This window comes from Harpegnathos saltator, unplaced genomic scaffold (assembly GCF_003227715.2).
Source record: "Harpegnathos saltator strain DR-91 unplaced genomic scaffold, Hsal_v8.6 scaffold436, whole genome shotgun sequence".
Taxonomy (NCBI): Eukaryota; Metazoa; Arthropoda; class Insecta; order Hymenoptera; family Formicidae; genus Harpegnathos; species Harpegnathos saltator.
Window position 1 is genome coordinate 156,171 of NW_020230246.1, and position 13,430 is coordinate 169,600.

The 13,430-nt window shown below is 32.8% G+C and overlaps 1 protein-coding gene across 1 annotated transcript; it reads right to left on the minus strand.

Moving 5' to 3' along the window:
- Positions 1-265: 265 nt before the first annotated feature.
- LOC105190354 (ornithine decarboxylase 1) lies at positions 266-8,934 on the minus strand. The gene is made up of 9 exons (XM_011153068.2): positions 8,531-8,934; positions 5,831-6,004; positions 4,856-5,094; positions 4,697-4,773; positions 3,354-3,527; positions 2,909-3,248; positions 2,607-2,821; positions 2,306-2,514; positions 266-2,191 (listed from the first exon to the last, which is right to left on the minus strand). The coding sequence occupies exons 3-9, from the start codon at positions 5,040-5,042 to the stop codon at positions 1,972-1,974; spliced, it is 1,422 nt and encodes a 473-aa protein (XP_011151370.1). The 5' UTR covers positions 5,043-5,094; positions 5,831-6,004; positions 8,531-8,934; the 3' UTR covers positions 266-1,971.
- Positions 8,935-13,430: the final 4,496 nt, after the last annotated feature.

Sequence of the window (13,430 nt, forward strand, 5' to 3'; positions counted from 1 at the left end):
TATCTACGGAACTCCTGTCCTAACACTTCTGGGACTTCATTCTTACCGGAATGAAATCGGAAGTGCTAAATTTCAATGTCATGTTACAAACTTTCTGTTGTATCGAGACATTGAATGATACTCGCGACTCAGCATCGTGATGAAAGAGATAAAAAATATCTTCTGCGCTTCTCACACATGCATTGAACGTGATTTCCACGTTCCAGGCTCGCCAAAGATTGATCATTAAGGTGATAGTGAGTGTACATATCTGGAAATATCCATATTTGTTGTGATCTTACATATTTCATTACATTTATTAATCGATTAATCATAATTAAACGATATCAATAATATATAAAGTAATAATATATAATAAAATATAATGCAATAATATAGAATGTAATAATATATAATATATGGTAATAAGAATAATAATATAATAAACATAAAATACAGAGGAATAATAATAAATGATCAATTGCTTTTGAATCTTGTGACAGCTGCCTCAATGCCGTAAAGTCCCTAGCAATTCTACAGAGTTTGTATGTTTGCTTATAGCAAAACAATTTCAGGAAATACATTTGTTCCTTACAATATGCAGTACATAGGTTGTACATGTCATCTTAACGTCTTAACGAAGTCTTTTGTTTCCTTCTTTACACCTTAAAACGTTAATTAGAAGAAGATTATAACTTGCCTCGAGTAATGCCCAAAACTTTTAAGAAATTATTCTCCCTTACTTCATATGTCCAAAATATACTAAATAAAACCTTGTTTACAAATCCTTACTATTCATGTACATGGCCAATATGTTCTTTTGTAAGATACCAAGAGCGAGAGAGAGAGAGAGAGAGAGAAAGTAATAAAAATATTCATTTAAATTACATTTGTATGCACTATGTGTATAATTTATGCTAAACAAATTGTAACTCTTGTTCTACGTTAAATGCGTAAATCGTGAAAAATCTCCCAAGAAATGTTCGCAAATATAGTTCCTCTCTCTCCCTCCCTCCCTCCCTCTCTCTCTCTCTCTCTCTCTCTCTCTCTGAAATATCAATTTCTATATCTATAATGTAGAGAAGCTATAATATGTCCTATTATACACAGACAACGTATGCACGGAAAAATATGATTAAATATCTACCGTGATATATTTCTGTGTATCATGATGTTACATACAACGGGAGAAACATCGACAATCACGAATATTAATAATAGCAAGAAGTAATTTTTTCATTAGTAATGTCAGAGGGGCCACTCTTCGTAATCTACTTAATTTGCGATTTCTACGATAATTACTCAAATAAAATTGATTTTCACAAAAACAAGCGAAAAAAAGTTGAAGTACGCTTATCCATACGAAATAGACTACATAAAAAAAATGTACGTCAAGATTAAAAATCAGCGAATCTATAGACACGCTTCTCGTCCAGATAATATTTTCGAGACAAATAAAAAAGAAACCTTTGTTAAAGATATTATACAGGGTGTTTAGACTTGAGTGTTGCAACGTTCCTACGCATGTAGAGTTCAACGAACTGAGTAAAAAATATCCTTTGTGATTTTGCAAATGACTATGATAATTATTGAGATATCGACTGAAAAAAATTAATTTATCAATACATATGCGATATGTAGTCTGAAGAAATATATCTCGGATTCTTAATCAGTCTGTAGAGTCCTACCCACACGTACGCATTCCTCAATTTTCTTTAATCTTTGCATCCTTATCATGGTAATTTGCAAAAAAAGAAAAAAATAGAGAATTTTTCTACTTAGATGGATGAATTCGATCGGTGTATAGTGAGCGTTGCGATGCTTAAGCAACCAGACACCTTGTACAAAGTTGTGCTACTCGAACGTTTACATATTTATCATTTAATTATCGAATTGAGAAGGAAAAGATAAAAATGACATAGTAAAAGTTACAAAGATGCGTCAGCTTCGAAAAATGCAAATATATCTCAAATTACTTGAAGTTAGACAAGGTTAATTCAGCGGATCCACCTCAACGTAATCGAAGATAAAAGGTGATGTATTAGGAGCGTCTGCTAATATTTCAGGCGGTGTTAAGTTCATCTGTTGATCAGCGTCCATCCATGGGTCAATATCATTTCCTCCAATATCTAAGCCAAGTCGCAGATTAGCTGGAGTATTGCCGATGACAAAATGATCTTCAGTTAATGGCAGAACATCTTTCAGTAAAAGCCTGCAAGAAACGTCCAGATGAAAGCACTCGGTTCTTTATCGGAAGAAAAGGCGCAAGGATCTAACGATAAAAAACACGGAAGAATTTCTTATATCGAATAAAGAGCTTCCTTACCAAATGCTTTCATCGGCAACGACGTGCACTTTAGGTACTGGAAATCCGTTAAATGGTGAAGCAACGGGCAATGTGTAAGCACCCATGTTTTCGAAAAGGATCCAATCGCCAAGCTCCATGTCGTACAGCAAGATATTCTCAACAACCTTGTCCAATCCGTCGCACGTCGGACCCCAGATGCTCGATGGAATCAACTTTCCACAACCATCCTACCGATATATGCGATATTTATAGTTGAAGAACCACGAGAAGAATATTCAGCGGATACACTCTTGCGATCTCCCCGGATAAAGCAATTTACCTTGAGAGGAAGAGGAGTTACGTGTTGATGATCGTACAATAGACAATTGAACGATCCGTAAACACCGTCATTGATGTAATACATATTGTGCGTAATAGCGCCAGAAGAACTGTCGTCTCCACGTACGGAACGTTTACTGTGGATACTTGTTGCCAGCGTGAATGCGGATGCGACGTAGAAGCGGCCCGGCTCGGCGATCACGTGAACAGCATCGGCTACACAAGTATTTCTCTTAGAAGGTCCCAAGTGCAAAAAAATATCATTTCACCGTGACCGTGACGAAACAGCTTGCTGTAACTTACTATTGAAATATTCGTCGAGCGCTTGGTTGATGGTATCTGCCATTTTGTCGATGCTTGTGCCCTTGTTACCCGGATAACCACCGCCTATATCCAATAGGTAGGGTTTAAAACCGAGATCGATAGCCACATCAAATAATATCTTAGAATGACGGATAGCGCGATGATACACCGGTGGATCCTGACATCCCGACCCAACATGGAAACTGATGCCTACCACGTTGAGACCTAGGGCACGCGCAAGACGCAAAAGATTGGGAGCCTCGGTTATTGGGTCGCAACCAAACTTCATGCCAAGCGGGCATTGGGCTATCTCCGCGTCGCAACGAATTCGCAAAACGATCTGGAATAAAAAGAATCACTATTGTGATCCAGTGACCTGATTATAGTGATTGTAATGAGCAAATTGTAGAGAAACGTATAATAAACGTATATAATGATATGTTACTTTGGCCGTTGGAAAGAGTTTCTTGATTTTGTGCAGTTCGCTCTCATTGTCTACTGTCATAGTCTCCACTCTCATTGCAGCAGCGTGACGAATATGTGAAGCTGGCTTGGCCGGATTAGCAAAAATAATTCTCGAAGAATCCACTCCAACACTTAAGACTTTATTTATTTCGCCCTATGAAATGGAAAGATGTTGCACACAATGATCTTTCGATGAAACAAAATTGATCGGCCCAATTGTCATATGTTGGTGAAAGAACACTTGTGGTAATTATGTAAAAAATGTCACACGTCTCTTTGATCTTAAGGCATATTATAAAAATTAAAATCATGAAAAACATCTTTATATACATTTAAGATATATCACTTTAAAATATTGCAGTTTTATTCTTCATTATGTTGACATCCTATCATTCTGAATATTTCATTTATGTTGTTCTTCTTCGTTTATACATTTCTTATCTTTCTTCAGGCTACTTTTTACAAAAGTATTTTTCAAGTTTTTTGTTTTATTAAATTAATGAATATATCATATATTAAAATAACAAATCCTGAAGAGATCATCAAAAATCTTTAAGCAAAGATTTGAGTTTAGATGTGTGTTGCGAAATCTTATGAAAAAAATATTTTTAATCATTTTTTAATCTCATTAATTTTTAATTTTTATCATTTAAAAAATATCTTTAAAGGATAAGTTGCTCAAGCTTTGCATAGTGACCTCTGCTAATATTTTTGGAAGATGTGATTTTAATATATGATAGTATTAAGGCGAAAAAGTTGAATGCTTCGAACAATTGTAAACTGAAATATATTTGGAGAAACTAGTGCGCACATATGGCTAGAATCAAACACGATTTCATACAATCTGATATGCATGCTGTAAACAACTCAACTTTCGACTTCGTCGAAAAATTCAACAGTTTCTTGCACAGATTGTTCGATGCATAGTAGTGATTTATGATGAATTGAGCTTTTATGACGCGAGCTAGTGTGCATGTCAGAGTGCATAAGATCGTACATCGTATGACATTAACTTAAACAAAAAAATGTAAACAAAAAAACAGTAACATACAATATGTCTGGAGTGACAATAATGAAGAATAACTCATTTTTAACATGATTAAAAAAAAATTGCAGTTTCAAAATGATATATCTCAAGAAGTACATGCGACCCTAACATTGTAGAGATTACTCAGAGAACTCTATTCTTTATATTAAGATGAAAAAAACCCACGAATTGTGTAATCTCTTTTATACAACTTGCCGGAGGAAGAAACGTATTTTTTCGCTAACTAAAAGAAAATTAAAAGGAGATAAAAAAGGAAAAATGCTTGTTATATTCACCTTGGATGCGCAATCAAAACCGATACCAAGAGCTGCTAATACTTCGATTACGATTAAATTGTCGTTACATTTCACAGCTGGAATTAAAAGAAAGAGAAGCTTATATAAGTGATTATACATCATATATGATAACGTAAATTCCGAATATTATTCGCTCACCGTAATAGGGCTCAACTCGTGGCAATTTTTCTTTCCAAATTTGGTGCTTTCGTACGATATCTCCTATATCCAGCACGTAAAAAGCTTCTTCTTGTAAACCGCTCATTGCAATGTCTTTAATGACGGTCATAACGTTGGACTCGTTGTCCAACACGTGAATACGTTCGTTTAAATTTGTATCTTTCATATTGATTGATTTCGAGGAATTAATCGGTACTCTGTAGATGCTAGGCAGCAAACTGAAAATTCAACAAACATTAGGAACGATAGAATTAGGAAAAGTAAGAGATAGAGAGAGACATAAAAAAAAAGATAAAGAGAGAAAAAGGAAAGATAAGTTCATAATAACAGAAAATCTCTTCTTTTGTATATCTATGCGTGTAGCTTTTTATATATTTATTTTTAGAATAATTTGAATACCGGAAATCTCTTCCTTTGTATATCTATGCGTATAGCTTTCTGTATACCCACTTTTAAGATTATGTGAATAACAAAGATCTATATCTTTGTATATCTGTGCGTGTAACTTTCTGTACTATATTAATTTTTAGAATAGTTTGAACACGTTTTCTACGGCACATTTCGGAACGTAGCTGACGATGGGAGAATTCATTTTTGCATATTTCTTATAAAATAGGTTTTCTCATTGACGTCATACATGCGAAATGCATCGAAAAAAGAAAAAAAAATTTAAACAGTATTACAAATGAGAATATACATGTATTATTATGCAGATACATGCGAAACTTCTTCAGGAATTCCTGGCTCACGGAGAATATTCAAAACGATTTGTATCCTTGATTCTTAAACGACACTCATACTTTTCTTAAAAAAGAGTGATTACTTGAAAAAAGTACTCAAAATGACTTGCACGATAATTTTCGAAAAAACTTTAATATCAATTTGAAAGTTCATCATTATCTGTGCATTATAAACTGAAATAAATTTAACAAAAAAAAAAAAACGGTAACATACGAGGCAGCTGTCAATGCGAATTGGGTGAGTCGTAGAGAAGCAGATTAAGAGAAGATCGCTGTGGGGGTGCTAGCAAAGCCACGGGGGCTCTGCGTTCAGGGCCAACTTCCAGTTGCCGCAGTTATTCGAGCACCCACTAGCAGACTGGCCTACCAGCCTAGCACAGATAGAACCCTGCAAAAAATAAAGAAAACGTTTCATATGAACAAATACCTGTTACATCAAATTTATTACAACCAACTACGATATCTATTTCCCTCCTTACAAATCAAATTCTGTTTAAAAGCTATTATCAAGATTGAAATATTTCACTGGTTCCTAAATACCATGAATTCGTGAATATGAATACAATATGTAAAAGAGATGTACATATATAACTCAAAGTACAAATTTAAAATGTATTATATCTTATCGACAAGGAGCAGAGCACTGTCCAAGTTTTAACATTTTTAAATAATACCTAAAATAAATTGACATACAATGTACTAAAATAATTTTACCACATCAGGTACATCAGACTGTGCTTATCTTATCATACTTTTATCAAAAAAAGTTAAATCTGATCTAAAATCCCCTTGTCTGAAATCAATATTCTACTCTGATCAAATGGATGTGACACAAGAGATAGAGAGAAAAGAGAGAGATAGGGAGAAAAAGAGAAAAAATATCACTCATTCTTTTATCTTTCTTATTTTATGTTTGTCATTATATTTAGAACATTTACAAGGAGAATCTGCTCTGTTACAATCATTGTATAGTGTAAAATATTAATTAATATTAATCAATTTATAAATTTAACACCTATTTTTCATGTACGGTACAAATAATTGGTACTAAAAATTTATAAGAAGTTAATGGTGATTATATAATTTAATAAAATACAACTCTGTTTCCTACCTGTTGTTGGGAAATAATTCTTGTTCTTTTCCCTATACAACACATACAACAAATAATACGACCACTTAAAACTTGTAATGATTTTAGAAATTTTGGTTGTTTGTATGTCTCATGTGTGCAGTGATTACAAAGTACAAATATTTTATAAATTGTTTCAAGAATTTAATTAATAAACTATAGACGCCAAAGTTTCATGGCAGTGATAAGGTCCAGACTGGTGAACATTCAGGATGATACTGAGTCTGAAGCAACTATTTAGGCCAATATTTATATGAGGAAGATAAGTAATATCAGTCAGTCTTTGCGTGGTTCCATGCTTGCAACGTACAAGATGGCTTATCAACCACGAGAAATACGGTTCATAGTACTGCAATTTTCAAGTGGAGGGGCAAAAGAGAGTTCACAGAAGCGTAGTGTGTTACTGGGAGTTGAGGAATAACGAGTTTAATCCATATAACCATTGCAACATTATCTATCTAGAATACTACATTATAGATTAGCAGAAAAATCATATTAAGCATTTACAATATATATAATATATATAATAAATAGTTAAAAATAGTACAAAAATTCTTGCATGATATTTGACTTTATGTAACAAAAATATGTACACATATTCATGAAATGGATTTTGTTGGTAATAAAAGAAGTAACAAAATGAAAAAAAGGCGCAATGACAAGGGTACAGAAATATGAATTTCTTTTTTTATTTTGAGAATTGAAGTTGAAGTTTCTTATTTTCATACATACAGACACAAAGCAGTATTCTTATATAATGTAACAATAGCTCTGCTAGTTTGAACAGGAAATACTTGTTTGAGCAGGATAGCATAAGCTTGAAGATATGAGTGAATCAACTATAAAGTATTGGCCATTCCGCAAACATTGATGCTAAAACATGGTGTAAAATGAGCGGAACAAAAAAAAAATATTAAAGCACACATCTTATCGTCATTACAAAGGTTAGCAGTTGTACATGTTGCATACTGCATACTCTAATTTAGTGATTATCACTGTTTACTGAAAGAATATGTATAAAAAGAGACACATAAAATATATACACGTAAAAAGTACATAACAAGATACGCACATGCGTCACGGTTCAGCAAAATCGAAATCTATCTTTTGCAAGCTATGGAAATTTGATTCTTACTTTGTTGCTAAGTGGGTAAATATGTGTGAGAAAGAATGAATTTTAAGTCATATGCCGATTTCACACACGATTCATCACAAAAATATAAAATATGAAAGCATATGTGAGTGAAATTTTGGAGTATAACAAATTTTCGTGGAAAATACATATATGAGCATCAGCTGGTTAACGCACGTGTGATTAAGTAATTTTTTAGTTCATTTCATACACACTCTAGTTCTATTTCATATATACTCGGAAGCGTGATTAGTCAAACCTTTATAAATACATACAGCTCATAACATTAAGGAACGTTACAGTATATCAAAGATACTCGATATCGGAGAGGCACGACGAACGCGTTCAACACAAAGGACATAATTACGAGAGCTGTTCTAAGACAGGAAATATATCGAAGTGACTGCAACTGCTAGTGAGGAAAAAGCGTTAATCGGTGAACTTCGAGCCGATGGTTCGTACAAACAAGAGAATTATTCGATTACTACAGCGGCTTTGATCTATCAGCGTGTAAATGGACGTTCTCTCTTGCGAAGAAATATCTACGTGTCCACCGTGTAGAAAAGAGATTTCTCACACGATCGTCCTCGCCGAACACGTTCGGACATGTATCTGGCTCGCTGATCGCCCGGGTATTAGTTGCGAATGCTCACCTTATCGGACGATCGCCACCCTGCGGGTCGGCACACGGTTATTGACGGAATGATGGAAGTTTTCGGTGACCGGATCCCAAAAATCAGTCAGATCGGTCGACGTGGATCGAAGCGTCGTTCGTACGGCGACCAGTGCCTGTCGTCGGGTTCTCGCGCGGACGGTATTCCGTACGACGGTGTATCGACCAAGAACATTCGTTTCGCCCGTTCGTAACCGTGTTCTTACGCGTTACGAGCGAGCATCACGCCGTCGATCGTGTTCTTAATTCGGGCCTTAAACGCGACTTGATTCCGTTTCGGGATAGAATGAAACCAAGACGAGGGTCTACTCCGCCAAGCTTCGCACCGCTATATACACCAACGACCGAGTACAACGCGGAAAGACCTGTATGGATCCGCGAAGGCATAGAATATGATTGATAATGAAGAATCGCCACCGCGTTATGCGTCCAATGCGCGCCCTAGGAGGCGGCTGCATAACTTCTCCTCAGGGCTGCGTTTCAATTTCCTATCCGGTGTAACTAGAGTGTAACTAGAGTCCCTATAGTAAAGCCAGCGGCACACTGTGCTTGTTTTCATGCTGGATTGCTTGCTGGATGAAAACACTGCGTCCTGATTGGTGCATTTCCATCCATTTTCGGAAATGTACCAATCACAACGCAATATTTTCATCCAGCAAGCAATCCAGCACGAAAACAAGCACCGTGTGCCGCTGGCTTAAGAGTCTGGCCAATGTGATCCAATTTTTGATTGGCTGGATACGAAATGGCGCCACCAATTAGTGATAGCAAAGTATGCGGGATATTTGAATAGCAGTAACAGGAAAAGGAAAACTAAAATACATTTTTGCAATTTTTTTATTATTAAATTTTGATATTACATAAAGTTAAAAAAATATTACATATGTAATAACATGATTATTAAATTTTATTTAATAATGGAATGCATAGCCATGGTTTTACTATTAAAACAGGTTTTTCTAATTTTCCAGTGTGACTTTTTCTTATTTTAAAATTAATGAAACGAATTTTAATTTTGTGGGATAAATTGTGATATGTTTTTAATGTAGTACATTCAATATCTTTCATTTTTTCAATAAGGAAATTAACAATGTTATAATTACTTTGCTTAATATAAGGCAAATAATGTACAATTACATAATTCATTTCTAAGAAATAATTAAACATCGTATCGTTAACAAAAAATAATGCTTTTACGCGATAACATTTTAATAATAATATTTAATAATAATAATTTAATTATTTTCATCGTTGCTTTTATTATATTTTAACTTCTTTATTTTTCCATCGAAAGATTCCCACATTACTTTTGTATGAGGAAAACTTGTTGGCACTGCTTGTGCTTTTAATTTTTTGGAACCATCCTGTCGCGGTTTTTCCCACATTTCTTGGTAAGGCGACAGTTTCCCGAAAAGTGGAGGGGATAACGTTGGTACCAACGAAAATCTCTGCACGATATAATTTTAGTTTCACCACTGTTAGTTTTACCACTGTTGAAGTAGTAAGCCTGTTAGTTTACGTAAACCTTTTGACAGGTGTGCGCGCGTGTAAATAATACTGTACAACTATTATATATAAAAACGTAAATATAAAATATATTGTAGTATTTCATTAAAATAAAATTAAGTAAAAATAACAAGTAAATGGAAACCTAAAATACGTAATAAGTGAGATAAATAAGTGAGAATATAAATAATAAAATAATAAGTGAGTATACAAAGTGAACAAGAGAAAAAAATAATAAATATTGTATTTACATAAGTTGTGTGTGTGTGTGTGTAAGTAGATAAACAATAATTATATGTAATTAAATAATTTTAATTTTTCACTATTTTGACATGTCACAGTAAATATTACTCGTTGTTGGAGCATAGTTCTTCGCACTGGAATCAATTTACCTTCATTGTCATCAACAAATATATGTCAGATAAGTAATTTATATTTATATAAGATAAAAAATTAAATATTCATGTGCTGTTTATAATTGTAGATGTTGTTAAATTGATTCTTCCCTTGGATTTAATATTTGTTCCAGTTTCTTAGCTATGTATGCATTTGCAGAATGTTAGTAGAGAATAATTATCGTGGAATAAGGTTGCCAAATTCCAAGCCTTGAACATCACTGACGGTTATAGCATCGTTCTTCGTACCTGGATCAATTTGCCATCATTGTCATCTGTGGAATAAAATTCATGCATGATGAGAGAAGTGTAAGCAAGGAAACTAGAGAGATATAAATCAAGGATAAACAATGATATCAGATAAGTAGTTTATATTTACATAAGATAAAATATTTATGTTCATACTGTTTATAATTGTACATGTTGAACCGATTCTTTCTTTTGAATTTTTTTTTCAATTTTCTAGCAATTCATATGCTCGCTGAAAGTTGATATCCAGAGAATAATTTTCTGTGGAATAAAGTTTGCCAAATTTTGAAGGTACTATGTTCTAGTTATAAACGCTCGCTGAAAGTTGATATCCAGAGAATAATTTTCTGTGGAATAAGGTTGCCAAATTTTGAAGGTACTGTGTTCTAGTTATAAACAGAAGTTGAAATTACATTCTGATGTCAAATATCCGTCACCAGCAAAGCCATGACAGATTTGACACGAGAGCAGGTTTGTAAAATTGATGTTTACTGTTATTTTTTATCGACGCTTTCTATAGATATATTCGATGTTTATTACAATCTTGTAACAATACTTCCATCTTGGACCAATATATATTGTTTCAATCCAACCAAATATAGTAATAGCAGATTTTGAAAGAGCAGAAACGCATTAAAAATTGTTTTTCCTGGTATTAAAGTAATTTGGCTGCTTTTTCCATTATAGCCAGGTAATAAAAAATAACACATATAATAATAAACATGAAATGTACATCACTTTTCTTTATATTGCTTCCTTATTACAGGCGTTAGTACATAATACAAAAAAGCATAGAATATTAAAGGACAAACATAATAATGAAGAAATAGGATATGGTGCAATTAAATTATTAATATCTTTAGCTTTGTTGCCTGAACCTTTAATAGAGGAAGGCTTCAATACAATTTCAACAATCATTTTTGCCAATTGTAAATACATTGAGCCATTTCTTAATTATTATAAAAGAACATGGCTGTAACCCCGAAAGAACGGTTGTAAACCCGAGTCGTTCTGTGTATATAAACAATTATATAAAGCTAATAATATATCAGAGCGACATAACAGAGAACTTAAAGAAAAACTGAATAAACATTCTACAATCGTCGCATTTTTAGGTATTTGTATACAGTGTTACACTTATTTTCAGAATATTTTTAATGTTTTATAATTAAGTATTGTTTACAGCAAACTTGGCAAACCATAAAAAAATATACACAGTATTATTAATCACCCTGCATTTTGATCAAGATCTGAGAATAATATTTTAAAGGAAAAAGAAGAAAAATTACAAAAAATTTGAAGCAAAATAAATAATAATACAAACATAGATATGTTATTAATTTTATACGAACTGCCAGAATTAATAGGAAGAGAAATAAATTTATAAACACGTTCTTAATTTTTTTATTCTTCTTTTAATTTTCCTTCTTGTTGCACAAACTTGCGATTATCTGACTTCTCATGGCTTATACATTTACTTATAATACATGACTTTTATTTTGCTACAGATATTTCTTTTAAAAATTGATCCTCAATTTTTGGAGAAACTATATATTTCTGTACCAGATCTCAAATCCTAATAACTATATTTGTAGAGGCAAGTATTGGCAACAAATCCTATTTGAAAAATAAAAGCTGAAAGATAAAAAACATATATGATTCAGTACACTCAACAAGATGGTAATAAACATCGAATATATCTATAGAAAGCGTCGATAAAAAATAACAGTAAACATCAATTTTACAAACCTGCTCTCGTGTCAAATTTGTCATGGCTTTGCTGGTGACGGATATTTGACATCAGAATGTAATTTCAACTTCTGTTTATAACTAGGACACAGTACCTTCAAAATTTGGCAAACTTTATTCCACAGAAAATTATTCTCTGGATATCAACTTTCAGCGAGCATATGAATTGCTAGAAAATTGAAAAAAAAATTCAAAAGAAAGAATCGGTTCAACATGTACAATTATAAACAGTATGAACATAAATATTTTATCTTATGTAAATATAAACTACTTATCTGATATCATTGTTTATCCTTGATTTATATCTCTCTAGTTTCCTTGCTTACACTTCTCTCATCATGCATGAATTTTATTCCACAGATGACAATGATGGCAAATTGATCCAGGTACGAAGAACGATGCTATAACCGTCAGTGATGTTTAAGGCTTGGAATTTGGCAACCTTATTCCACGATAATTATTCTCTACTAACATTCTGCAAATGCATACATAGCTAAGAAACTGGAACAAATATTAAATCTAAGGGAAGAATCAATTTAACAACATCTACAATTATAAACAGTACATGAATATTTAATTTTTTATCTTATGTAAATATAAATTACTTATCTGACATATATTTATTGATGACAATGAAGGTAAATTGATTCCAGTGCGAAGAACTATGCTCCAACAACGAGTAATGTTTACTGTGACATGTCAAAACAGTGAAAAATTAAAATTATTTAATTACATATAATTATAGTTTATCTACGTACACACACACACACACAACTTATGTAAATACAATATTTATTATTTTTTCCTCTTGTTCACTTTGTATGCTCACTTATTATTTTATTAATTATATTCTCACTTCTTTATCTCACTTATTACGTATTTTAGGTTTCCTTTATTTACTTGTCATTTTTACTTAATTTTATTTACTTTATTTTTACTTAATTTTATTTTAATGAAATACTACAATATATTTTATATTTA

What these genes read in the sequence shown, in the direction of transcription:
- LOC105190354 (XM_011153068.2), bottom strand. Translation starts at nt 5,042, where the DNA reads ATGAAAGATACAAATTTAAACGAACGTATTCACGTGTTGGACAACGAG. An exon ending in AACTCTTTCCAACGGCCAAA is followed by an intron (nt 3,249 to 3,353) that starts GTAACATATCAT and finishes TTTTTATTCCAG; the next exon opens with ATCGTTTTGCGAATTCGTTG. An exon ending in GCTCGACGAATATTTCAATA is followed by an intron (nt 2,822 to 2,908) that starts GTAAGTTACAGC and finishes ATACTTGTGTAG; the next exon opens with CCGATGCTGTTCACGTGATC.